The 26,995-nt window shown below is 38.8% G+C and overlaps 3 protein-coding genes across 3 annotated transcripts; 1 reads left to right on the top strand and 2 right to left on the bottom strand.

Moving 5' to 3' along the window:
* Window positions 1-535: 535 nt before the first annotated feature.
* rragca (Ras-related GTP binding Ca) lies at window positions 536-18,850 on the bottom strand. The gene is made up of 7 exons (XM_042489166.2): window positions 18,477-18,850; window positions 13,708-13,911; window positions 10,793-10,992; window positions 7,379-7,493; window positions 5,175-5,317; window positions 4,644-4,792; window positions 536-2,542 (listed from the first exon to the last, which is right to left on the bottom strand). The coding sequence occupies exons 1-7, from the start codon at window positions 18,657-18,659 to the stop codon at window positions 2,388-2,390; spliced, it is 1,149 nt and encodes a 382-aa protein (XP_042345100.1). The 5' UTR covers window positions 18,660-18,850; the 3' UTR covers window positions 536-2,387.
* A 1,417-nt stretch (window positions 18,851-20,267) lies between these two features.
* On the top strand, window positions 20,268-22,275 carry LOC121945142 (c-Myc-binding protein-like). The gene is made up of 5 exons (XM_042489167.2): window positions 20,268-20,425; window positions 20,749-20,821; window positions 21,418-21,466; window positions 21,580-21,709; window positions 21,799-22,275. The coding sequence occupies exons 1-5, from the start codon at window positions 20,411-20,413 to the stop codon at window positions 21,844-21,846; spliced, it is 315 nt and encodes a 104-aa protein (XP_042345101.1). The 5' UTR covers window positions 20,268-20,410; the 3' UTR covers window positions 21,847-22,275.
* A 471-nt stretch (window positions 22,276-22,746) lies between these two features.
* On the bottom strand, window positions 22,747-26,319 carry gja9a (gap junction protein alpha 9a). Its single transcript, XM_042489165.2, has 2 exons — window positions 26,124-26,319; window positions 22,747-25,588 (listed from the first exon to the last, which is right to left on the bottom strand). The coding sequence occupies exons 1-2, from the start codon at window positions 26,174-26,176 to the stop codon at window positions 24,070-24,072; spliced, it is 1,572 nt and encodes a 523-aa protein (XP_042345099.2). The 5' UTR covers window positions 26,177-26,319; the 3' UTR covers window positions 22,747-24,069.
* Between the last annotated feature and the right edge of the window lie 676 nt (window positions 26,320-26,995).

Here is a 26,995-nt window from a genome sequence, read left to right as displayed (position 1 = left end):
GATAATTCACAGACCTTGCTGTGAGCAGTTTCATGGTGAACTATGTTCTTTCTACCAGACTAAACCTGCCAACTGTATTACTGCACAGAAAGAAGCGTGCATCTACTCATGAGCGCGAAGCTTGAGCTGAGCTGTCAGCATTAATGGCGTCCTCCTCGGATGAGCTGTAATGTTACGGAGCTCAGTCATGCTCGGTGGGCTGGCAATAGATGTTCACTTCCTTCTGAGTAGTGATATGGATGTGGCTATAACTCCATATGAGAAAAATAGTTCCTACATAAAATTGTTCACGACAGGTTCTATGGATTATTTTGAATAACTGGGTCATGAATTCTGGAAAGAGACATTACTGTTTAGTTTTTTAGATTTCTTTTTTTTTTTGCATTTTTAGCAGCACAAGCCAAGTGCCAACTCACACCAACACAATCTAGATTGATAAACAGCAGTACAGGTGGGAGGAAAAAGGTCTTTTTGATTTTGGGTTGAAGTGTCTCTTTAATAAGCTACTTCACCACTCATTAAAACTGACGAAAACAAAATTTAAATTGTCATTTATTTCACATAGTATAGCATCACAATACATGAAATCAATCATCCATCACAGTTCTGATGTGCAAGTGTTTATTTTCAGGTGACTGATAACGTCTGGGTCGAGAAGATCTCGGGCCTGTTTCAAGAAGCAAGTTCACCGTGCAACCGGAATAAAACTTTGCTGAGTAAGATCCAAAAACAGGTTTCACAGGCACTTAACTCAGCAAATGTCTCAAGATAACGCTGTAATCCTGCTTCATGAGTCAGGTAGTTGCCATATCTCCCTCCTGACATAAACAAACAGACATGAACATGTTGTGTGTCATTGTAACTGTAAAAGTAATAAAATTTGGTCTTTTTTTCCTCCTTGTTTATCTGTTTAATCATCTGGGTTAGTTTAATTTTCTTACCTTTTAAATGCAATGAGCAATGTTATGATTGAGAACGAAACAATTTGACATCACACTGATGTATGCATGCTTGGAATGGACACATTTTGTTTTTGTGAATCCTGCTGAACAGAGCCAAACTAAAACCAAAACTAAAAATTTTCAGCAGGACTGAAACTGTAAGTGGAAAATCATGCATCATTAAATCAGATTATATAATCATCCCAAAATGTCTCAGACAGCCAATGTGGAGTGTGAACCTCTCCATCAGTCGTTCATCTCAACCTAATGAATTTCTTTCTCAGATGGCAACAAATAAAGTTTTAATCATGACATTTTCTTTGTTTTACTGTATCTGAGTCATTCAACCATTTTGGCAGTGCTTTTGTAAAGAATATATCCAATACCAACAAACTTATTTTACAACTTATCATGAAGTCAATCAAAAGTGTGATTTTCAGTGGAGCACACACAGAAAGGTTACTTTCACTGATTGAAAAGAGTTTAATTATGCTAAGCTGCTGTTATTTAGAAGAAGGACATCAACTCTTTCTGTAAAGGTCCCAGTCTGGGATCCAATCAAAACCTCTCATTGACACAAACACACCCACTCATACATACATATACACCTAAACCTACACACACACACACAACATTTATACCTGCATACACACTCACGCACACAGACACACACACACACACACACACACGAGACCAAGTCAGATGGACAGCACAATCCCTTTTCGGTCTGCTCACAAAACGTTGTTTTCCCTTCACAAGTGAAACCAAAAAGCGAGTTTTGGGCAGCATTCAGGTAAGGTGAGGTGAGTGGTGGTGAGAGGGAGCTTGCACTGCAGACAAGCTTCATCTACATAAGGCCATCTCTGAACGTGTGAGGGTTAGGACTAGCAGTTCACATCCACCATCTTTTTTTTTTCTTTTTTTAATCAGCACAGAAGTGGTCGGGGTGGGTTCATCACTAGACAAGATTCCTGTAAAACTGACATCACAATTCGTCCATGAGCGAGAGGGTTACGACAAGTGTTTGTGTTCCCTCCTCACACTGTTTATTTGGAGGGACCAGCAGCTAATTATCACAGCCTTTGACCGCTTTAAGAAAAATCCAAAGAAAGATCCTGAACATTTTTTCCAATCCAGGTGCAGTTTTACTCTCTTTGACTTCCTCACAGCCAACACGGTGCGTTGCAATCGCCTGTAACGAACACTTGAATTTCCCTTCCATCCCAGCTTGAGAAGCCTGACCCCCCCCCCCCCACCCCCACGCTCCAGTGCAGTCTCACACACACTTGGCTCAGGCCGTCTCACAGTACTTTGAGTGGTGGGAGCGAGGGATTGTGATTGGCGCGCCGGTGGGTTTAGCAGTCTCTCCTCTAAAGGCTCTCTAGCCCTTCTCCATCTTTCTTTTCCTCTACCCTCTTTTTGCGTCTTTTTGTTTTGCATCAGTGTCTAGACAGTATTGCGCGGCGTGCCATTCAGTGCGACAGCCTTGCTGCAGGGCGAGCCAACCGCCTTGGAGCCCGCCGGACGCTGGGTGGAAACACCTACCTCAAATACTTCATGTATGGCCTTCCGGAAACAGTGGAAGTTGTAGTCTATTAACCCTAAAGAAGGAAGAAAGATACAAAAGATGATTATGCCTTAAAGTGACACGTGTGTCTTTCTTTTTGTCACAATATCTGCACACAGAAAACCAGTGAAAAGTCTGAATGTTCTTGTGCTTCCTATTCTGGATTGAAATAAATTCAAGTCAACTTTATTTGCGTAACAAAAGTCATCTCAGTACACTATACAGAACAGCTCTGGACCATACTCTTTTCATTTACAGAGACCCAACAATTAACCACCATGAGCAAGCACACATTGGAAACAGTGACAAGTAAAAACTTCCTTTACATTAAAGTTGCTTCAGCCTGTATATTGAAGGGTCATAAGCTAAATTAGTCCCAACTATAACAGTACAAACAATATTTGGTGAAAACTAAAGGAAAAATGCCCATTTGATTCAGAGTATTTAAAGTGATTTCATGTTAGGCTCTTAACTATTTACAATGCATTACCAGAACATGAAAAATCTGAGGAAAAGTAGTAAGAAAAGAAACTCAAGAACCAATTTGTGCATTTATTTTCAATTTTTCTCCCCATAAATAAGTTATTATTTTACATCCATAACAAAAAGAACATCTGTAGAATAATGTAATTCACTGCTAAACCCATCTGCAACTTTTTAATGTAATAATGTAATGAGTATGTATGTAATAAAGTAATAAAAACCACATCAACTACAAAAATGAAAGTGCCGAAGGATGAGCGCCTCCATCATGCAGCATTTATTGCAAAGTTAAAGAGGTTCTCGACCAATTTAGCAGAAACAGATCAGGTTACTTATTACCAAGAGTACTGCTAAGACTGTGAAAACAGTTGTCATTTCCTGTGTGGATTTTGAGAGCGCTCTCTAAAGCCTGAAAAAATAACCATGATAATATCATCAGTGTTATCTCGGTTTGGGCTCGGGCTTCTTAAAGAAACACTGTGTTACAAACTGTTTGTATGAAGTCTGATGTTACCGGGGAAGGAGGGTCTGACAAAATATGTTATTAAATTGCATTATAAGAAGAGTATGCAAGTGTGTGTCAAGTGTTTTGGAGTTTGAAACATATTAGAGGCTGGAGCTGTTCCATTAACAGTTTTGAAAATGCCTCGGATTCTGCCTATAACATTCAATCAGCCATCAGTGACTACGCAAGGTTACGCACTGATCGGATAACACATTATTTATTGGTAAATTATAACATATGGTCGTTGATGTTGTATACGACATCAAAGAACTCAAGTTAGCAATTTTAGAATATCTCCTGAACGCTGCAGTATAGAAAACTTTACTTTAAATTGTCTGGGATCGTCACTTTTGTAGCTTTGTAATGAGTGCCCTGGTGTGATTATAATCTTTTCAGAAGCTTTAAAATCCAGCATGGAACAGCAGTGTTACTTTACGTCTTTAAAAAACAAAAAACAAAAGATGTCTGCTGTGATCACAAATCCATTTATCTGCGTTAAAAGGAGCTGCTGCTGTCGTTAGCTAATAGCTGAATGGGTGCAAAATATATCCCATGATGCATGGGCGCGAATCTATCGACCAATCAAATGTTGCTGTGTGCGTATCAGCGCTGAGTAGAAGAGTCTGAAATGATGGGTAGATTTTCCTGTGCACACTTTTAGTATTATAAAAGGACGTGCTAAGGGCATACTGAGCAATCCATGGATATATACTGTATATGTAATACATGAGATATATTCGTCTCTTTTCCATTCTAACACATTTTATTTGGCTTTGTGACATGGAAATGGGTTAGTAGTGTACCGCTGTTAATTTATTTATTTATTTTTATTTAAAGCAATGGCATTGGATCGATACTTGGCACCTTAATCTATATCATGAAGGAAAAGTATGCATACATTTTTTTTATTTTTTCAAAAATCTGTCTAATGCAAGTTCCACAACTTTAACACTACATTGCTGGATTTTCCCTTGAACATACTTATTTCAACATATTACAATGTAAAGCTTTGACTTCATACACACTGGCTGTAATGCTAGAATAATGTAGAAGAAAATATGAAAACACCTGACACACGGCCATATCACCATTAGCCAAATTAAGCCAAATGAGCTCCAGGGGATCACAGATCTCTCTGACAGTTTACCTTTGCGCTCGAAGCTTTCTTCTCGCAGGATGCAGACAAGGGCCAGGAACTTGGTGACCTCTTTCAGGTACAGCACAGTGGTGTTGTTGAGCTTGATGATGGCCATGGACTCCTTGTCGTAGGCGCTGCCGCTGCCGTCCTCCCTCAGACTGGTGAGGCACAACAAAACACAACACAATGTTCAGGAGAAAAAGTGAAATAAATTGCAGCTTGCGGATGTGGATTAATTAAGCAAATACATGCATAAATTAAGTTATGCTTCAATGAAAGCATCCTCAGACAACAAAGGGGTGAACTCTACACCCTAAACTGTTATGAAATGTATGTTTTTCTCTTTATTTAACATGCAAATTTATACAGAAAGTATACTCAAAATTCTACTCTATAGATTCTTCTCCCTATGTTTTTTAAATTCACTAGTATAAAGTTGAAGCTGGAGAAAAAGCAAACTGCATCTGAATGACAGGAAGAGCTGAAAAAAACTCTGACCTCCGTTACTTATGTAGAAACAGACAAATAAAACACACTCACCCGTAGATGCAGGAGACGTCAATGACCACATCGATCATATCACAGCACAGTTCATAGGACTGCATGTCTACAGGAGAGCTGTCTGTGGCGATGTAGATCTTACTGACCACATCAAACAGAAAGGCCTTCTCTATACCTGAATTCTGAGGAGGAGAGGAAGAGGAGTGATGAAGAAAAAGGGAAAAAAGGACATGATAGCTCCACTTCCGAATACCTTACATTGAACATTTGATATATATATATATATATATATATACACACACACACACACAATTGGTGATAAGACAAACACTCAGACAGACAATTCTAATTTGATAACTCGTGCGTTTTCATGGACAAAATTTCAAAAATTTTCCATTACTTTTTAAGCACACATATTAACATTTTTTGTTTCTTGACCCACTGGCTTAGCGGTTTTCAAATATATCAGACACACTATTCAAAAATAATTTTAGGTGGGTGGCATGCATAAAGGGATGAGAGACAGACAGAGCGAGGGGAGAAAATTAAGAAACGTATGTGATGGTAAACGAAACATCACACATCGACACACATTAGCGCTACATGCATTACAACAAAATAAAATTCTATGACTTTTTCAACACTTTCAATGATTTTTATTAATTTCATTTTACCTGGCCCGGAAAACCTAACTGTGAAATCTCATGACTTTTCCAGGTTTTCCATGACCGCAGACACCCTGAACTAAGAACTATTTTCATTAATCTGACAATCATTCTCTTGAGTTTGATCTATAAAATGTCAGACAACCATGAAATCACATTTTTCTGAAGCAAAAGATGACAAAATAAAACTGCTTAATTTCTCCAGCTAACAGTCCAAAATCTGAAATACTCTACTTTCCATTCACAAAGGAATAAATTAACCTGTAAATATCTACATTTTAGAATTTGGATCTGATGAATATCTTCTTAGAAAAAACAAACTTAAAACAATTTACCAATGTAGAAATTGTTGCTAACCATTAATCTACTTAGTGTTTCTGCCCTAGATACTTAAAGCTGTTTATACAGTGGAGGTTGGCCTTTTCATACCACAGTGCATTATTTAGGCCATTGTCAGCAAATAAAACAAATCACTGACATGGACTGTTTAAGGCTAACATTGGATTTTTATATGATTTCGCGTCAATGTGATGAAGTTCAGTATTAAACTTGAGTGTTATTTCTCACTTGCAAGTTTGAGAAGTGCCGAGTCAGTACTGTGCATGTGCAACTCTAAGCTCCTTGACTACTTCCTTCATCAGCTTTAATAAAACAGAAAAATCCAATGCGTTTCATTCTTATTTACCACTTGTCCATTCTTGCAATTGAGTTGTTAGATTTAATTGCCCGACATGGCATTTTAGTATCTTTATTTGTCAGATATTTAATTTGCTCAATTAGACAAAAACATTCCAACATTTCTCAACTGATTTTCTAAAACTCATCAATACACACATCGAAATCTGCAAAACTATACACTGATAGATATAAAAAGACTGATGTTGTGATTTAAATTACATATATTGTGATACCTCAAGCATGTAAATGAGGAACCAACAAAGTACTGGGCTTCACTTTGGTTCAACTGAGTTCACAAGGCTTCCATCAAAATAGAAGGTTTTATTTAATGTATTAAACGCAACTTAAATCATCCAGTGAAGACAGGAGGTGTGCCAAAAGACGACATATACACAGCCAAAAATCAAACGTTTCAAAGCCGAATCTTAGAAGTCATCCCAAAGGCAGAGGCACTAAGTTCAACTCAATGCTCTTTGAAGTACCTTTCAGCACTTACTCATGAAGTATAACATCCACAGACAGAGTTTGAGCTTCGTACTTAAACCTCTTCAAGGAGATATTTTGTCTGTCACTGAGGGCTTTTCTTAAACTGTCTGGATACCAGAATATTAAGTACATTTTGGAATACACACTAGTATTAGCAAATATCATGTAAAAAAGCACTCCCTGCCTGTTTTTATGGATGCAAAATATATAATTGGAAATGTGTGCAACATCCAGAGACCAGCATCACAATCACAGACTGTGAGGGCGCTGGAGGAAGTGCTAATCATAAAGTGACATACGACTGGCAGTGACTCACATGATGCAGCCTGTCACACAAAAATCACGCTGGTCAATGACAGACTGACAAAACATTTCATTCACATTTCATTTAAGTGTTGTCTGCTCTTTACTTACAGAAATGAAGATGTTTAGGAGGTTCTCCAGCGTGGGAAGCTGAGGAATGAGCTTCTGCACCACTTTGCTGAAGGCCTCAAAGATGGAGTGGTCGTAAATACTCGTCAAGTAAAAACTGAATGAGAACAACATAAAAGGAAGTCAGTAAGCAGTTACTAGCAGGAAACCCTGCACTTCCTCAAAATAAAAATGAAAGCAGGTAAAAATACAGATAGTCATGCCATCACATGACACAGACACTGGACGGAAGAAAGAAGCTGTTGATCGAAGCATTCAGGCTGGATTCAGACGTACAAACTCAGGAATAAGTACTTGATGGCAAAAATCTGCCATCATATGACAACACTGGACACTCATGATTCATGGACTTTGGTTACTGCGATACAAAAATAAAAAAGGTCACACACTGAGGAAGCCAGAGGCCTGAGCCAAATGTCTGCATACACTTGGCAGAAGCTCAACTTTACAATGTATTACAGTGAGGAAAGAACCAGAGAGCCACAAGGCAGGGCAAAAAAAAGAAAGAAAAAAAGGCTCCTCAGCTCTGCTATATATCCGGAACTGCTCCGGCTGTCTGATCGGAATAAACAACAATTTCTCCCAACATAAAGCACAGAGCAGTGTGTGCCGACACAGAGCAAACGTCAACAGTAAAGCCGCTGCAGAGCTGACTGAGATCAGGCAAACACTGCGATTAATGAGTTTTTTAATTTTTGGATTAGGGCTGCAACAAAAAATTATTTTCAATATCAAGTCATTTCCATTGAATTTTTGGAATCGATTAATCTTTTGGTCTAAAAAACACCAAAAAAGAAACAAACAACAAAAATAAAGAACAACTCTTTTCCAGAGCCCAGACTGATGTCGTCTTGTTGGTTTTGTCTGGCAAACAAAACCCAAACATATTGGAGTTACAATGGCGCACCACATAAACAAGGGGAACTATTATCGCATTTGATGATAAGCAGGCTGAAACCAGTGAAATTTTAGTATTTTGGTTTGATAAAAACTTTGATTACATCAATTATCAAAATTGTTATCAATATTTTTTTCCATCAACTAATCGCTTATTATTTCAGCTCTATCATGAATTATTTATTAATGTCTCCATTAGTCATGTTATAAATGGCCATCAGAAGTTTCCTCAGCCAAAATGTACCCCTTTTCATTTTGACTGACCATTAATCAAAAATATGCCTATGGCTTTAAATGAAGTAAAATAGCAAAAAGCAAACTCACATTTAAAACAAATATTCACTGAGCTATTAGGTTTGATAATTGAGAGCCGGTTCCAAATTTTCCGATATGTGAGAATCGTTTGTCCATAAGCTTATTCATTTTTTTAATGGACGATGGTATGTTTTTTTGACAGTTGTGCATTGCAAAACAATTACATCAAACTGCGTCTACCCTGCTGGAAACTTGAGAAGAAGGAGTCCTGGTGGAGAGGAAAAAAAACATTTCAAAGCGTGGCTTCATTTCAAGAGGAAAGAACAGGAAATAACAGTGACGCCTATGTTGTAATGTCTGTAAACTGATCATTAGGGTGCAAACACCAGCAATATACTGAAAAATCTTTCTACACAACATGAGCTCAAACTTCAGAAGTGCGATGTATTTGACAGTCTTATTTATGCACAAGTTGCACTGCTCAACAAATGAGCAGCATGGCTGAGGGTAAATATCAAACGCTATAATAACATCATTGCACACTCGCAAGCTTAGCAGAATTGTCTTTGTTTAAATAACCCTAAATGAAAATGTTGTGCAAATATTCTCTCATTTCATCCATTTTAGATGATGACATACACTTTTTTCTACAGTTTCTATACTGTGCTCAGGCTCAGAGATATTATAAATTCTGCATTGATGCTGCAAACTCTCGTGGGCCTGCATTTTTTTTCACACAAAAACTGATCAGGAATCAGTAAGAGAACTGATAATTGCTTTTTATTATTATTATTTTTTAATCAGCTCTGCTCAGGTCTTTTAAAGAGCTATTTCCTCAGAACCAAGAAATCTCCTACAGTGTTGATGGTGTTAACTACTGCACAGTGACACTGAGGAATATGGACCAACAATAATTGTAAATTTTAGTCTTCTCTCTTTATTTTAAATATGTCAGACTTTGGGAACTTGAATCAAAACAGCTCTGGTATCTGAAGCACAAGTTGTGTCTTCATTAGGAGGTTAAAGAGGAATCTCACAGTGACACTGAGAGTATGCAGGACACAGGCTGCTGTGCACCAACACTACTGACATCATGAGACTAACCAACCAAGTTTCTGCTCTGAACTAATGTGCGACACACACAAAAAACTCCAAACACATATCAACTACAGCAGGCGCTCTCAAGTTTGGGCTTTATTACAACAAAGCCCTACCTAACCAGAGTTTTTTTTTTTTCCTCATTGCTTCATGTTTTCTCTCATGTTACAAGTGATGCACACAAGCTATCATATTTATGTCATTTATCATCAGTCTGCTGCCCGAGGAAGTTCCACATCTTGATAAAACTCTTCGCCTCAGAGATTAGATTACAAGTCATATACCTCGGATAAAATAACGTTGTACTACATGTGCAGGCGAAAAAAAATGGGAAGCTTTCTCTGTTTGTGTATGCAGCCTTATTTTCACTTTCAAACGCAACACAAATTGGCTGCAGAGGGAAGTGTGACTGACTGGCTGATAGCACCTCCAAGTATTGTGGCAGCAAGAAGTTGTTTTAACGAAAGAGAATTGCTAAGAAAAATAATAAATTCCATTTAGCAACTATAAATCACCAAAGTATTGACTTGTATGTGTAACAACGTATGTTTTGATTTGCATTAACATCTGGAGTGCAGTTACATTCAAGTATACTAGTGTGACTTAAGTTAGCTTAGGAAAAAGACTGAATCTGGAAATGCTTTTTTTAAGGTTTCTGATTAGCTGATGTACCACCCTGTTTGAGCAATGTAAAATGCGACTGTTTTTGATCAAATTTGGGTAAATCTGCTGGGTAGAACCAGTCTTACTGCAGGCAGTTAAATTCAATGTGTGTTGCAGTTTTGTTTTGTTTTTAAAGATTTTTTTCTGTGTTTTTTTTCCTTTATTAGGATAAGACAGTTTAAACGTGAAAGGAGAGAAAAGGGATCACATGCAGCAAAGGGCCGAGGTCTGAATTGAATCTTATGTTATTAGGAGAAATAGGATAACCTATTTGCATAACTATTATGCAGTATTGAGAAATAATTAAGAAATTAAGATAATAGGAGTGTCTGTTTGTATTAGTGTGTGTGAGACACCATAAATTAAAATGACTCTCTATACCAACATCCTCTGTGACTGCATAGGCAGCAGGGATGAAATAACTTCTTCTTCAGCCTTGTTGAGATGTAGAGCTAAACTAATAAAATGTTAAATTAAGTGTACCTGAGGTGCAGCTTTTCTAAGCTAGCGTCTGCTAGGTCGTCATTGGCTCTCTGATGGATGTCTCTCTGGGTCTCGATCTTGTGATCGTCTGAGAGGCCGTCCACTTTGTGGATAAACACCTCGAAGTTGATCTCTGGATTGACCCGGTAAGCCCGCGATACGGTGAGGTGAAGCCTGCCCAAGGCCTCCACATAATCATCCTATGAGGGAGAAGGTAACGCATTAATACACATATGAAATATGTATATCTTTTCAGAAAAAAATCACACTGGCAAAAAAAAAAAAAAAAATCAAGACTTTATCCAACAGCCTTTTTTTTACTTCTATTTTTACATTAATGCGCACAATCACCATACAAATAATCCCCTTTATTTCTGCCATACTGTCAGCTGATTGTAAGCTCTAGAGAACAAAACGATTAAAGCTGGAGTAGGCAGTTTTTTGGCATCACTGGACAAATAATAACTTATGAGCTTATTGTGATTCAAGTGGCTGAGAGAAAATTATTGTTCTGCACCTCCTCTTGACTCTGTTTTCAAGATTTTGAAAATTTAACCCATGAATGACAAAAGACTGGCCAATAACAGGTTTTTTCAGACAGGCACTTTATTTTTTTTATTGACTGTTCTACAAACGCAGATGTCCGTGCATGTCCCTTAAGATGATGAAAGTCTAATTCAAAAACCCAAAATCTGCTATTCCAGCATTGGCAACAACTGGCTATCTACAAAGCGTATTAAAAAAAGGAAGACGAAATTATGAAAGACAGTCTAAAAGAGCCTAACAAATAACAAAAAAAAATGCATGTTAAAATTGGCAGATTGCTTCAGAGACAATGTTGCTAATAGTGCAACCTTCCGCTAACCTTTGCTAAAGGGTCATTGCTGCGGCTTCCAGTTCACTTTTACGTAGCTAATGTTAGCTACAGCCTCAAACAGTGTGTCCTCGGCCTCATTCCATGCAGCTACTGCATACCTTGCTGGATGGAGACAAGGCAGTAGGAATATGCTTGCTGTTTGACCTTGTGTCTGCATACACGTTCGGCTGCATCATGAGCATTTTTGTATATATATATACTTGCCTATACGTGACACGTGTTTCTGGAGGATATCTCTAAAGAGCATAAGAGAGCACTCAGGTCATAAACAACTACCACATGTATGGGATGTAAACAACAGACATGGCGACACTCAAAGAGGTTACTGTCATGTTAATGGTGATATCAAGGCAGAAAAGGCGACAGTGGCGAAACAGTCGTGGGAAGTAAGGCCTCTAAATCAAGCCCGTTGGGACAATGGGGAGTATGTGTCTCTTGTGCTGTGTTAACTCTGTCACATCCCCTCTGCACACTCCTGCTATTTATGTACGTACTGCATCTCGTGTCACATTAATTCGTAAGGACATGCACAGCCGAACCACCAAGCCGACGCATGGCAATCATCACGCGTGCATGCATCTCCGGTCTAACTCGCCATCAGATCAGCAAACTTTTGTTGCTGCCATTTACACAGGTTAAACACGGAGCTGCCGCTGGCTACCAGCTGGCTGTGACACGTGACAGCAGGAGGTTTGTGCTGGCTGAATTTGAGTCGCTACATCAGCTGAATGAAGGTCTGCCCCGTGAGCTGCTGCACGCTCTCCTCCCAGCCAAGAAATCCACAGTGGTGGGGAGCCAGGTGAGGGACCATGGGGTGGTGAGCAAATTAAATTCTTGTCTCATTTATGGTCTGATGACAGAGAGAGAAGGCGGGGAAGGGAGAGGCTTCGCAAATGCCCTGCGTGTAATTGTATAATAAAATAAGACCGAATAAATATATGTATGGGAAAAAATGAGTTACTTGGCGTGAACCATCAGCACGCTGGTGTACGCCTGCAGTGTGCCGAGCAGGTGGAGTCTACACACCATTCGACAGATATCATAGCTGGCAGAGATGCCAGATCCGCTGCTAAATTTGAGCAGTGAGAGCAGCGTAAAAGTTACCATGACCGTATGTCAAATACAAACAAGTCAAGAGCAGCAGCAGTAAACTGTTGAATGTCGTTCAGGCTTAAATAAAATCATATTGTGAACATCACATGTAGGCATTTATTTGTCAACTAGGTGACAGTTTCTTGGTTGCTGCAGCTGGATGACGGATTTAACTCCATCTAAACACCCCTCCTGGCCCTCGCCGTTACGTGTTGAGTGGTGTACTAGTGTACTGAAATATCTTTTAACCTTAAGATACCTCTAACTTGCATTTGATTGATGAACCTTCTGAAGAAACAAATAATTTAGTGCAGCAGATGATTATACACGATAGATGAGCTGCAATTACAACTATGCCACAGCTAACTCCTGTCAGTAGATGAACAGGAAAATCAACACACGCTGCCTCTTCAAAGTGTTACAGAGACAACACAAACACTAATCATGAGTTGCTCCGGGACAGGGAGTTTCTCATCAGCTTTAAACCAGGTATGAGGAAATAGACTGTTGCATTGTCTTCCAAAACAGCAGGAGAACAACAACTTCTCCTCAGTTATCACTGTGTGACCGACCGCTGAAACTAATTGAATCTGATGCACCTCTGAGTACAAATAAGCCCTGCGATCAGATCATCTGTGGCTAACATCGCAGCTGAGATTACTTCTTGAAAGCACTTAGAGCGCTGGCATCAAAGCCGCGGCGTGTAATTGTCTTTTATCTCAGCTATTTTGGCTGTCCGTCACTGAGTTCATTCTCGAGGGCTTCTCCCGGAAACTACATCAACACTGATCACTAACCAAGAAAAAGGTAGTTTTCTTTCTGTGTGCATTTTTACCTTGATGATAAGGAAAATATGAGTGATTTGTAAACTTGAGTATGTATGAGTGTTTGTAAACTTAAACATCCTGTCAGTGACAAGATCAACACTTTTTTTCCTGTTCTTTACCTGAGCATCGATGACAAATATCAATGCCCCCGTCCCTCTGAAGATCATCTCGTAGTCGAAGGTGGGGTCAAAGAAGTCCACCTGACCTGGGAAGTCCCAAATCTGGAAGTTAACAAAGGAGCTGCTGGAGATGTCGTCCTTGTAGATCTTGTTGGTGCTCTCCAGGAACAAGGTCTCGTTGGGAGACATTTTGTGAAACACCACCTGAAAGCAGAATTGTGATTCAGTGGAATAAATGCAGATGACGTGTTGGTGATTTGCTGTGGGTAACTTGGACTCCTTAAAGTAATGATTCATACTTGATCGATCAAAAATAAGAAAAAATAGTCTTGAAAGCTTGTATTATATTGCACACAAAGAACAGTTTCAAGGCTCTGTAAAACACTTAAGCCAAATTAACACGCCAACAGTGCAAGAGCAGGTTATGAGCTTCTTTTCAGAGTTTCAGAAGCTTCAGTTCTCTAAAACAACTGGTGACGGTGAAATCACACATAAATATAACCAAACTGAGCCCAGGTGAAGACAACACATACGACATAAATATCTATACAACACTGCAGAACACGTTATTGGTGGGACAAATAATCAACATGGAGATACTACAGAAAATAATTTAAAAAATAATAAACATGATTCTTTTGTGAGCCGTTACAGAAATATTTGCACCAAAAAAACCAATATTCGTGGCTATTTTTATCAAATGCATTGATTATGGAATTTAAATACTCATTTAATATTTTGTTTTCATAATCACTTAAGTCTTGAAAAGAAGATCCTGCACACTTGCTCAGCATCACAATTTAATGGTTGTACTAAACTTTTCAGTCCCTCTGGACCTTCGTCAAGAGTATTTCACTATTTCTCAAGAACATTTCAATAATACTCTTGATGATGGTCCAGAGGGACCAAAATATTAAGTATAACTGATAAATTTTGATGCTGTGCAAGAACAGTGCGCTGGATTTTCTTTTCAAGACTCAAGACCATATTTGGTTACTAGTAGTTTGCTATCACTGGTATTATTTTATGTATTTTTTCTGTATGTTTCTGTACTTCTGAGTTCTTAATAATCTCGTGTTAATTTCATTAGGTGGAGGCTTTAAATAATCCCTATGGGTTTTTTGCCTCTCCCTGCACTGTATTTAATTAATTAATTAATTTTTTCTTCTTTGTGTGTTTTAATTGTGCAAAAATAAAACTATAAACTATAATACAGATAAAAAAATTAGGTGATGAGATTAAATTCCCTCAAAATATTCTCAAGTATTTGCATCTTTTTCAAGACATCCTGTTCCGCACCTTCAATAATTAAATTTTTAAATTTTGTCCTTTGTTTTAATGTTTGATAATTGACTGTTAAACTTGTGTTAAATGGCTGAGACTTTAACTTAATTTACACATTCTTTGTCTATAGAATTATGACAAATGCTGATCATTTAATACTGCAGGAAACATGTATGTAATAAGTTTATACTCTGACTACAACTTTCTTTAAAAAAAAAAAGCCTTTACTTCACAGATAGTGACGTATTATAAATGACTGTTTCACAACATGTAATCAAAACTGCCTCTGTGGTATTATTCAAGCACAAATCATTCAGAAGTCACATGCAGAGCAAGAGGGAAAAGGCCACGACAGTGCAGACTCACTCTGATGTAACACACATCACTCAGCACTTTTCAGCTGCATGCATTCAGACAGCAGACAGTAAAACAGCAGCCGTAAAGTGAAATGTGGTTAAGGGTCAGTGAGGGTCTTGGTCTGATGAATACAGTTACAGGTAGAAAATAAGTTGCAGTGGTTTATGGTGAAGGACCTGGGAATGTTCTCACCACCGGTGCCATTTTGAATCAGTTTGTGGGTCGCTGAGGTCGCAGGCCAATGAACCAGCAAAAAGCCAAATCACATGTTTTCAGCCCAGACTGGAGGCTTACAGAAGAACATTAGTCTGAGACCTGGCGGTGTGTGGATTATTGCAAAACAGTACATGTGTGCATTTCAGTTCCAAAAACTGCCATTTACTTTTGTCTCTTCAGGCAGGATCTGTAGGATAAGCTCCTGGCGAGTCACGCTATATCAAACCTGATTCTACTCCCACTTGAATTTTAACATAAATAATAAAATATCATAGACGGCAAAACTGCATTTCATCTATTATTAAACCGCAGTGCCTGTCTGAAAGCGGGAGAGTTGAAGAATATAAGTGAGACAGCTAACCTTGCTGTAGAAGTTGGCTCACGCAAAACAAAAAGAGCTCAAATCAAACCAAATGGGCTCCAAGGGGCCCCACAAGCCCCAGGTTCTTTGCACGTCAACTGGTTTCGATGAATTATTTTTTACAGTTGATCGGAAATTCACACCACTTAAGTACCAAAATATCATTTAAAGAGCTTTATTACTTAAGTTTATATTGCACTCACGATGCATATTCTTAATTCAAATTTCCACAATAATTACTGCACTATAGTGCAGTTATAGCAGAGGTGGAAAACCTTTAGGAAATTTAGGAATAATACATTAAAGGGGCAGTGTGTAGGATTTAGCGGCGTCTATATGGACAGGGGTCAGCAATAAAATGTCTTTTAGCTAACCCAAAAAAGTCCCAGCTAAAAACAATCTATATCAGTTTGGTTGTTCGCTATATTGAGAGTATCTTCACCGCTTTGTCTTTCCAACACACAGCCCATTGTAACAGGAAAGCCGTTAATGACGTCAGTTCCCATCTTCACTTCCATCAAAGCCACTAGCATCCACTGACAAAATGGTAAATCCAAACTTACCATTTCGAATGCCGAAGTCACATAGTAACACAAACAAAATAACTGATCGAGGCAGCAGTAGACCAGCAGCTCCTGTGTTCAGCGACGTTAAATAACGAGTCTGACTTTGAAGACAGTGACTTTATGGCTTCATTTTCCAGTTGGAAATCACTGTCTGACAGCAAGGTAACGCAGTGAAAATATTCTCAATGAAGCATACAATTCATATACACTGGGATTGTTGTTTTAGGTGTCTAAAATATATTTTGTTGCCGACCCCTCAACAGCAGTACATTGAGTCTATGTCGGACTCCAGCCTGCTTCTCCAAACTGGGAGCGTGCATTGACATCTACCGTATGAAATATACTGTCTAGCGTTAAGTTCCCCATACAACCCCAGCTGGAAAAAACCTAAATTATCTCGTTCAGCTATAGGGAAAAACACAAAGGTGCTACTTCCCACAGCAAAAGTCATATATGTAATGAGTGTGGCCATTGTTTAGCCCCTTATCCACTAAGCAAACTGATCACAAGACAGGTAACGTAAGGATCTAGGTGGCAATACAAGGTGTCTGCATGTATCAGAAACTTAAATGTAATACTTTTTAAGATCCTTTCAAGATATGTTTTTTTAACCATATTAAGACTTCTTTTTGGACAAATCCTCTTTATCTCATTCAAAAATGGCATTTAAATTTAAAGGTAAATAGTACATATGTGGCCCCATGGAGAGGTAGAAATATGGTTATTAGTGTGAGTAAGGTTAATTTACATATTAGGGGTCAACCCTTATTGTTTTTTCAGAGCTGATACCGATATCCATTATTAGTAGTTAAAGAGACCAATGGTCGATATTTGGAACCGATATGCATTTACAACAAAAATGAAAATCTTTCTGTGAATATTCAGAATTTTGAATATAACAAACACCAACACAAAACTTTGTTTAAATGCCTTTAGCAAACATTTAATTAAAACTGAAACATTCAACATCATATACGACAAGTTCCTAGCATTTTATTTCATAAAGTGAAAATTTTAATTAAAAAAATAATAATTAAAAATAGTTCCCTAAGGTTTTACAAAGTAAAAGTTCCTCCCATGCTGACACTTTCTTAGCACCTTATAATAAATTTTATTGGTCATCATTAAAATAAAACACTGATAATAACACAGATAATCTGCAAAATGCCAAATATTGGTCCCAGTAATCATTCAGGCCAATAATCCGTCCACCCCTACTACACATTCCCAACAGAAAGTTCAAGTATGAAGAAAAAGTTTTAGGTTAAATGGTAGGTTTAACATCAGAAATGAGGACCTTCTGCAGAAGAGCGTGACTTGTTTTGACAACAACAAAGAAAAGATCAAATGTTTATGGAAATTAAGATTATGCAATGACTTTTAAGACCTGAAATTTATTAAATTGAATTTAAAACATTTTAATGCCTTTTAAAGACCTAGAGACACCCTGAAATAACATTTTCTACAGAAAAACCTGGTTGTTCTGGATTTAATGGAGGTCACGTGGTACATATTTCACATGGTGGGGGTCAGCAGGGACCCCACAACCTCATTAACCCATCCATGATTACAATTAGGGAGCATACTGGCCTGTCTGCAGGTGCTCTAAAGGATGCACTGACTGCAAACAAAGTGTTATGACTTGCAGAAAGGAAGGTGTGGTCGGGTTGCAGTCATGTGAGAGCTTCACATCCGACCTGCCCAATGCCTCACACAGCTGGGTGGGACTAAGATATATTTGGCATGTTGGACAAGTTGTTAACCCAACAGTCACATGGTTTACGAACATGTATCAGTAAAGATGCACCTAGCGTCTCCTGTCCACCTGGTTAATAATTCACAGCTACAGCTAGCTAACACTGGAGGCTAACTAATTTCCTCTCTCGTGTTATCTGCTGCTTCATAGCTATCATCATTAGCTATTTTGGCTAACGTCCCATTTACTTGAAGCTATCACAGGCTAACAGTTTAACATCTCTGCCCACCTTCTGTATGGATGATTTGCCACTTCTCCTTAAGCCCATGAGCAGGATCCTCGGTTTGCTGTCGGACGGCGCCGGGCTGTCCTCGATGTCGGCCTCCTCTTCACCATAATCGAAATCTTTGGGGAACGAGTCCGCAACCCCGTAGCTGTCAGCCAGCTGTTCCACCTCGTACTGAATCGACATTTTGACCTAACGACGGTCGCTTCCCCTCTTCCCCCCCTTACTTGTCGGTCGCCACACCCGTGTTTGTGTGCGTGAGCTAACGTTGCACGCTGAAAATAGTTTATCAATAAAGCCCTGGCTACTTGGAAACACCGAGCGTGATCCCACACATTTCCTTAGGATTTCCTCTCCCGTGAAAAAAAACTCGCCATTTGTTCCCGCCCCTTGATTGTGATTCGCTGTCTGAATTAAAACATGAAACGTGATTGGTCGAACCGCCTGTCACTCAAATGAGGTTTGTCGCTGTCACCTGACTAGTACTCAGACCTGTTTTGCGACCTATCACCTGAATAATGGGCAAAAACACGCTCTTATAACAACTGTTTAAAGTCGTTTGAGCTTATAGCGATAAAATATAATTAAACATATTTTGTTTGCTGTAAAATAAGTGAACATTTCATGACGGTTGTTAAAAACGAACTAAATAAAAGGCGGGCAGCGCTGTTGTTGTTCTATATCACCAGCAGGTGGCGGCAGAAACCCACAACTGTAAAGTGAACACTTTAAGGCCTTTCTGAAATGTCGGAATTAATAGCATTCAAACCCTCATTTCCACCCATCACAGTAATTACATTTTTGATAATAATAAAAAATAATAACAACAATGAAAATAATAACAACAGAAAACAAAAGTCTCCGACATTCACTGTGCTTAAATATACAAAGTAATTTTATGATATTTAACATGCTTAAGTATGGAAAGTAAAAGTACTAATGAAAAAAGTAAATGCTGTAAAAGTAAATGCTGGTAATGAAAAAGCAAGTTTACTTCTCTGTAACATACGCCACCTCGAAAATCAGAATAAGAAAAGGATTTATTGCCAAGTTGGTGTTCACATGCAAGGACTTGCTTTGGTTTTAGTGCAAACATCAAACATAATAAACATATTAAGAGAAATACGAATAATATTAAAAATAAAGCAAAGTACTTCAACATTCGAGAACTTTAATATAGAATAGAAAAAAAACACAAAATATAAAATTATTTGGGACAAAGGTCCCCTGGTTGTTTAAATACTAAAAAGAAAAGCAGGACGCTGAGTTTTAAAATTAAAAATTAAAGTATCTTTTTAAAAAAATGACTAATAAACATACCTTGTATATTGTATGTTGTGTTTTCGGTATAATATAGCCAACATTTATCAGAAAATGACAAGAAAAACTATGTGTACTTTGACTTGGCATTTTACATCTTTATTTAAAGATGTAATACTAAAACTGAAGTGTGGACAATTGCACTGAAGTACTTTTTTTTAAAAGGTTATAGCATTATTTTAGCTATATTTTGAATTTTTTTTTATCTAACCCAAAATTATCTAAAACAACAATGTAAATATAATAAAGTGAATTAATATATTATTTGTGTATATTGATATTAATATCAAAATTGCAGTGCAGGAGGAATTCAGTACCACCTACCTTTTAAAATAAGTTCTGGGGGGGGGGGTTGTTTTTTGTTTTTTGTTTTTTTTTAAAGAAATATTAAGGTCATGAGTCCTGACTTTTGCTCTGATCATGCTTGTGGTTGATGTACATGTTGTTATTTTCCGAGGTCCCCTGAAGGCAGCAGATTCGCTGCTTGAGGCATAAACTAAACGAAACTTAACTTTTCATGTGGTTTGCGGGCGTTTTAGTTTTGTTGTGCGGAATCAACGGGGACACAAGAGCACTGTATCTTTCAGAAGAAAGTCAGCGTTATAGTCCACATCATTATGGCACATTATAGAGTACGTGTGTTTGTTGTCGCCTTTATTTCACAGTAATGCTCCGTAGAAACTGTGTCTTGTCTTCTAACTGTAAGCTAGCTGAGCTAATATTAGCTAGCTGTGTGTTTATCAGTGCGCAGAGGGAACACCTGTGAAAGTTTTGGCTTTCGGTTATGATTTAAGCCTGTAAATGTTCGTTCATTAACGTAAAATAATGTCAACAAACTGTTTTTACAATTTGATATAGTTTAAGCATTTTATATATCGCAGTCATCTTTAAGCATACTTTATGACATTTGAGAGTTTTTTTGGTAATAAAATGTTTTGGTTTTTTTCTCTCACAGGCAACAGACCCCAAAAGGGAACAGTTTCGGAGATATCTGGAAAAAGCTGGTGTTGTTGACACTCTCACAAGCGGTATGGCACCTTTTTTCTGTAGAGGTTTTCTCTCTTTGACCTTTGACATCATTCACAAATATCACTTTGTTATAAAAAGCAACCTGGTCCTAAGCAACTTCACGACCAGGTTGATATTTTTGTAGAAATAGATCTTATTCTTATAGGGCTGGACTGTTGTTATTGTTAATGCATTGCAACATACTGAATTGCTGGAATTTGTAAATGATACCAATTGATCACCTAATGGCACACTCCGACACCAAATTCACTGTCTTAGTAATTAGGGCTAGAAATTGTTCGCATTTACTTCCACTACTGATAACAAAACATTTTGATATCTTACATGACATAATATTTATTATTGATCAGCAAAATCATTGTTTTCATTTAAAAAAAAAGCAGCCAAATTTAACCAAAATGATTAATTTACTCAGCAAATATCTATGCAGAGAAAACATAAATAAGACCAAGACTCTGTCCATTGCTGCCAGTCAGTTTCAGTATCAGATTTGGTCTGATACCCAAAAATGTTGATCTGCGATAGCCAGCTCCATCTATAGTTGCCTCAGTTCTTGTGCAATTTTATTGAACTCTTTTTTTCTCTTTGACTTCAGTTCTAGTGGCTCTGTATGAACAATCTGATAGGCCCACCAATGCATTGGAGTATCCTTGAACTACTAAAGTTTATGCTCGGTGCATCCACCTCTCCAAATAAGAAAAATAATAAAGAGAAATGTTCAGAAGTGCCATAGATTCCTTAACCACGTCCTTCCCAGATTTGTGCAGCAGCATCTCTGTGCTGCTGCTCAGACTTCGGCAGACACGGAGGCTCTGCAGCAGGAGGTGATGGACTTAAAGGAGAAATGTGCAAGCCTGGCAGAGGAAAACAAAGACCTTAAAACAAGGGTAAGCTTTTTGCTGGTTTGTAAAAGTCATGCATGGCATTGTAGAGAAGATACAGTTTAACACAGATGCACTTTCTCCTCCATCTCCAGCTGCAGCGTTTTGAACCTGCATCAGAAGATGGAGCCACAGCTGACTAGACCACAGCGCTGCTTTGGCTTAAATAATGTAATTTTTCACTTTCAAAACACGATCACACTAATATGTGAAGGCCAAGATTTTTTAGGTATTTTCCTTTGTAAATCTTATTTTCTATGTTTCTTAGAATCTAACTTATTCTGTACATGTGTGTAAATAAGTTTTTTTCTTGTTTGTTCAGACTCAAGTATAGCTTTTCTTATATGACTGGCCAGGTCAGTTCTTAAGATGTGGGACATGTTATTTAATTGCATTTTTTGGAGGTCTATGCCTGATTATACTACTGAAAATTTTATTTTTTTTGGCATAGTTATAAACACACGCACTGTCCAGATTGACATGAAAGTGTCGACAGTGACACACTTTATTTGTAATGGTCTGACGAAAGTAAACGTGTAAGTCACCAGTAAAATAAAGCACAGTCTCGTGATTATTGTTGTTTCGTCTGTTGAACTAGTTTCTGAAGAGCAATGTATAAATCAGTTCGAGGATTTTGAGTCTGTGGTCACATACAGCGGTGCACATCAACAATACCTAAGGGTCATTACTTAATTTCATTACATTCTTTATTCATGCAAAATGAACTTAAACCTTCTCAGGAAACAAATCAGGTATTACAACAATACAGGGACAAATGAAAATGTTAGGGACTAGAGTACATGTGGTTTCCTACAACAGTAATCCAACAGTATTCGTGTTGGTGTGGACAGGACAGTGCTGCTGTGTTTGCCGCTTATCGATATGTTCAGGAAACAGATGAGTGTCGACTAAATCCTCCCGTTAATGCTTTAAAACACAGAGATAAAATGAAACGGCAAACTTCAGACAGCATAATCTTCAGTCTAAAAATAACTGCATTTGCTTTTGCACAAATCTACACAATGCTATCAGACACACAGTTTGCAAAAGGCCCGTCAAAAGTCTACATGTTGTTCATTCTTCAAATTTTAAAAGTGCTGTATGTAACCGGAGGAAGATGGTTGATTGTTGAGTCTCATTCTCATGTTGTCAAATGACACATTGCGTTGGCGGTTTGGTCCGACTACCAACCCAAAGCGAGACTCAACAATTATCTATCTTTATTCAGAGTTACGTACAGCCCCTTTAAAAGCATAACAACTATGTGACACAATTATCAGAAATGAATACGCAAGCAGTAAAATAAATAGTCACATAGAATACCACAGGGCCACGTGCCTTTCAAATCATATATGGTATTTAGACATTTTTAAAAAATTACATACAAATGATGCAAATGCAATTATTTTGTTTTTCACTCAAAAGTATTAAACTTTCCTCCACTCCTGAAAGTGGTGGCCCTCACCGTTGACTTAGTGGCTCTTTGTTGTGGCCATGTCTGCTAATGTCTCGCTTGTAAACTGTTTATGAAAACACATTGTACGATAGGTGAATGGAAAACGTGCAAAATGAACTTGCTCGATTAACCAATATTATCGGCCGGCCACTTACAGTGTTTAGACTACGTCTAAATCTTAATTTTTCATGCTAATTGGGTAGCAACACATGCAGCTAATCACAATAGAAAACAGATTTATTCCAAAAACTGTTGAAAAAAATATAAAACACACCGTACAAAGTCCTCTGCTGTTTCTTTTTGTAATATGTTGCCAGACACAATTAAAAATTTCAAATCAGTTTAACCGCAATGAGTTTTTTAAGCGTGACTCATTAATTGAACGGTCAAAAGTTTAGAATAAAAACACAAACCAAACAAAAATGTTAGAAAACTCTCATCAGCTAGGAGCCAGTTTAGAGTGTTGTTAATCCATAAATTAAAGGTAAACTATGCAGGAATTGTCTTGTACTGTTTGTAAACCTTATTTTTGAAGAAAGAGAGAGCCAACCCCAGCTTTGTGCGTTTGGCGTTCAGCCTCACTGTATTTTTTTTTTCAGCGCTGTGTCTGTGATTTTAGTAGCTTCCTGTTGGATGCGTGCTGCTTACATTCCGGCACCGACTTCACCTGCATACTGTGCCGACGTCCCAAACACAGCAAAATAGGAAAATACAGACAGAAGGCAGAGTCTCTGCAGATAAACACATCGCCAGACACTTTGAGTTCATAAGTGATGACTGTGAAGATTTACTTTTGTCTATACACTTTTTGTTTTTGTTTTTTTTTAGGAAAACCCTGTGTAGTATACCTTTACATGTAGATATGGGAGTCAGCATGTATTGCTGAAAGGAAACAGTTTGTATTTGAAGTTCAGATTTGCAGGTCAGCTGCTCGTCTGCTGCTCGCATTACTTGCCACTGATGTTTTGCAGTTGGAGGAAGGGGGTCTGTGGTTGTGCCTGGATCCTGAGCTGGAGTCATCCAGAGACTCCAGGCTGGAGGGCTGACTCTGATGTCTGGCCTCTGATTTTAACTGTGTTCGACTGGAGGGAGGGCCATTGCTGGCTTTTGCACCCCCGTATGAATCTGTGTCAGAGCTTTTGCCCTCCAACACTGTGGAGCATTTGAAGGAGCCATGAGCTCTCCACGGCTTCCTTGATGCGCTCACAGGCAGCGTGGGGAAGGAAGAAGTGTGTGTGGCCTTCTGCTGGCATTTTGGAGAGTCCGGGCTCCCTTTTTCACTGCCGTCATCCTCTTTACTGTGCAGGGGAAGATGCACAAAGTCCTCAGTGTCCTGCTTTGGATTAATCAAAGAGTCGCAGCACGGAGAGCACGGCTCATTTGTGGTCAAGGTGCAGTTACAGTGTGGGGGGTATTGAACTGAACATCTGCAATCATCCAAATCGTGTTGAGTGGGCAGCTCGCCCTGAAGAGGTAGAAAGGTTGAAGGTTTGATCAGGTTTGGGTACATAATTGTGCCCTGCGCCCTGTCCATTAAGAGGTTGTAGTCACTGGGTGCAGAAGCAATCGTTGTCTTTCGGGATGAGTTGGTGCATATTTGCACGACAGATTCTTTTATACACTTGTTGGCACAGTAGTCATCAGGATCATCTCTCTCATCTCTGAGGTGAGAATAAAAGTCCAATATGCCCTTTTTAATCTTCTTGTAACCCAGATGTATGATCTCCAAGATGTTTAGGAAAAGGGAAATTCCAGCAATGCACTGCATGAACACCATAAAGACGCTTTTCTCTGTCGGTCTGGAAACATAGCAGTCCACAGCATTGGGACAAGGATCCCGTTCACACTTGTAGAGCGGGTAGAGGTGAAAGCCGTAAAGGAGGTACTGGCCTGTCATGAAGGCCACCTCGACAACAGAGCGGGTGACAACATGAGCCACATATGTACGCAGCAGAGAGCCCCTCAGAGGAGCTTTGTTCAGCTTCCCCTGATCGAGCTGTTTCATCTCTCGTTCGATCCTCTTCCGGGCTTCTGCCAACTCCACGTCCACCAGCTCCAGCTCCTTCCGCAACACAGCCTTCTTCTTCTGCCGGGCCTTCTCCAGCGCCCGCAGCCTATACAGAGCGTGGCCCATGTAAACCAGCGAGGGAGAAGACACAAAAATGACCTGCAGTACCCAGTAGCGGATGAGGGAGATTGGGAAAGCGTGGTCGTAGCAGACGTTTCTGCATCCCGGCTGCTCAGTGTTGCATATGAAGTCAGACTGCTCGTCGTTCCACACGTCCTCAGCTGCCACTCCGAGGACCAGCATGCGGAAGATGAACAGGATGGTGAGCCAGATCTTGCCAACCATAGTGGAATGGATATGCACCTCCTCCAAAATCCCCCCGAGGAAGTTCCAGTCCCCCATCTTCACTCTGCCATTATGACTGGTAGAAAGTCAGTGACAGAAAGAGAGAAATAATTATGGAAGAAAATCTGCAGAAACAGTCCAAAATTGGTGTCTATAGAGGAAAAAGTACAATGAACAGAGGTACACAATACACCTTTTAGGAAATAAGGTGGACTTTAAGATGGGAAGCAAAGACACATTGATAAAATTAACTTTTTCCAGATTAAAAAACACACTATAAAAGAGCAAAATTTGTAGTAAACAACCAAAAAAACAAGAAAAATATAGAAATTGAAAAAAAAGATTCCTCAGTAACATTGGAAAAGAATTATAGTACCTCTTAATTGAAAAAAATGAAACAGCGAGTCAAAAACTTGTGACATAAAAATGCAAAATGCAAGTGTCACATATTTGCAAAATATTAAAAGTTGTCAGAGAGGACTTGTAATTCCAGTGATATGTTATCTTCACTGGTCAGCTGTCAAAATTTTTGTCTTAATGAAAATATTCCCCTCAGCAGAGTCATTTTATAGACCAGGGCAGAGATCAGCTCTCTTGCCCTTTTCATTTACCTTGCAGCGGCGTGGACAGACTGCCGGTGGTGACTTAAATCTCCTCGGGTCATGCAGCCCTGACACAGTCACCAAAAAGTTTTAAAAATCATTAGCACCCTCCACATCAGTCCCCATGCATCACCTAATCTTCAGTGACCCGCCTCTGCTGCTGTGCTGCCAGAAACAAAGTGGGAGCTGTTGAGGGAAGGTTGCCAACTACTCTGAGCAGAGAAAGTCAATACCAGCAGCTTCACTGATGCATTTAAATCACGGCCTCGCAGCTATAGGTCTGTGATCAGCTGTAATGCGGACATTGATCTCAATATTTGCTTGTCAGGACGGGTTTTTTTTTTTCAAACGTTTTTACCTTTACAAACAGAAATGCTGTTTACATTCAACAGCAGAGATAATAACTCACTGGACATATTTTGTGTGGTTCATTTGGGTATGTACAATAGCTGTGAGTGTAAATGACAAAGCTGATCCGAAATACATGCTTTGTAAGTCCAGACTGCATGCTTAGGATTCGTTAGCCCTCATTTGTTGCCATGAATTTGCTCTAAACAAAGAGAAAAAACTGTCAGGGCGGATTGAATCCCCACATTATCAATACCACTCAGTTATACACATAGGCCTCACACGATCAATAGTTTGCTACTATAGGGAGGTAATCAATGGGTCATCATGTCCGATTTCATACCCTGCTGCTCCTATCTAGATGTAATTAAGTTCTCATGCACTTGACACATTGTTTTATCCCATTTACAAGAAATCTATCGCAACGGATTAGTGAACCTGCCAACAGCTGGTTGCCAACTTCACACACTGTCCAATTCCAAACACCTCTAAATGCCTCTGTGTGATAAATATGCTTCTTATCTGAGGTCAGT

The sequence above is a fragment of the Plectropomus leopardus genome, chromosome 11 (assembly GCF_026936395.1).
Source record: "Plectropomus leopardus strain MGB_pleo_1.0 chromosome 11, ASM2693639v1, whole genome shotgun sequence".
Classification (NCBI taxonomy): domain Eukaryota; kingdom Metazoa; phylum Chordata; class Actinopteri; order Perciformes; family Serranidae; genus Plectropomus; species Plectropomus leopardus.
Note: the sequence above shows the minus strand (reverse complement) of the source record. Positions and strands in the feature narration are given on the sequence as shown.

What these genes read in the sequence shown, in the direction of transcription:
- gja9a (XM_042489165.2), bottom strand. Translation starts at nt 26,176, where the DNA reads ATGACCCGAGGAGATTTAAGTCACCACCGGCAGTCTGTCCACGCCGCT. An exon ending in TCTGTCCACGCCGCTGCAAG is followed by an intron (nt 25,589 to 26,123) that starts GTAAATGAAAAG and finishes ACTTTCTACCAG; the next exon opens with TCATAATGGCAGAGTGAAGA.
- rragca (XM_042489166.2), bottom strand. Translation starts at nt 18,659, where the DNA reads ATGTCGATTCAGTACGAGGTGGAACAGCTGGCTGACAGCTACGGGGTT. An exon ending in TATTTGTCATCGATGCTCAG is followed by an intron (nt 10,993 to 13,707) that starts GTAAAGAACAGG and finishes TCTCCCTCATAG; the next exon opens with GATGATTATGTGGAGGCCTT. An exon ending in TTAGAAAAGCTGCACCTCAG is followed by an intron (nt 7,494 to 10,792) that starts GTACACTTAATT and finishes GTTCTCATTCAG; the next exon opens with TTTTTACTTGACGAGTATTT.
- LOC121945142 (XM_042489167.2), top strand. An exon ending in TGTTGACACTCTCACAAGCG is followed by an intron (nt 20,822 to 21,417) that starts GTATGGCACCTT and finishes CTTTGACTTCAG; the next exon opens with TTCTAGTGGCTCTGTATGAA. An exon ending in AGGCCCACCAATGCATTGGA is followed by an intron (nt 21,467 to 21,579) that starts GTATCCTTGAAC and finishes CGTCCTTCCCAG; the next exon opens with ATTTGTGCAGCAGCATCTCT.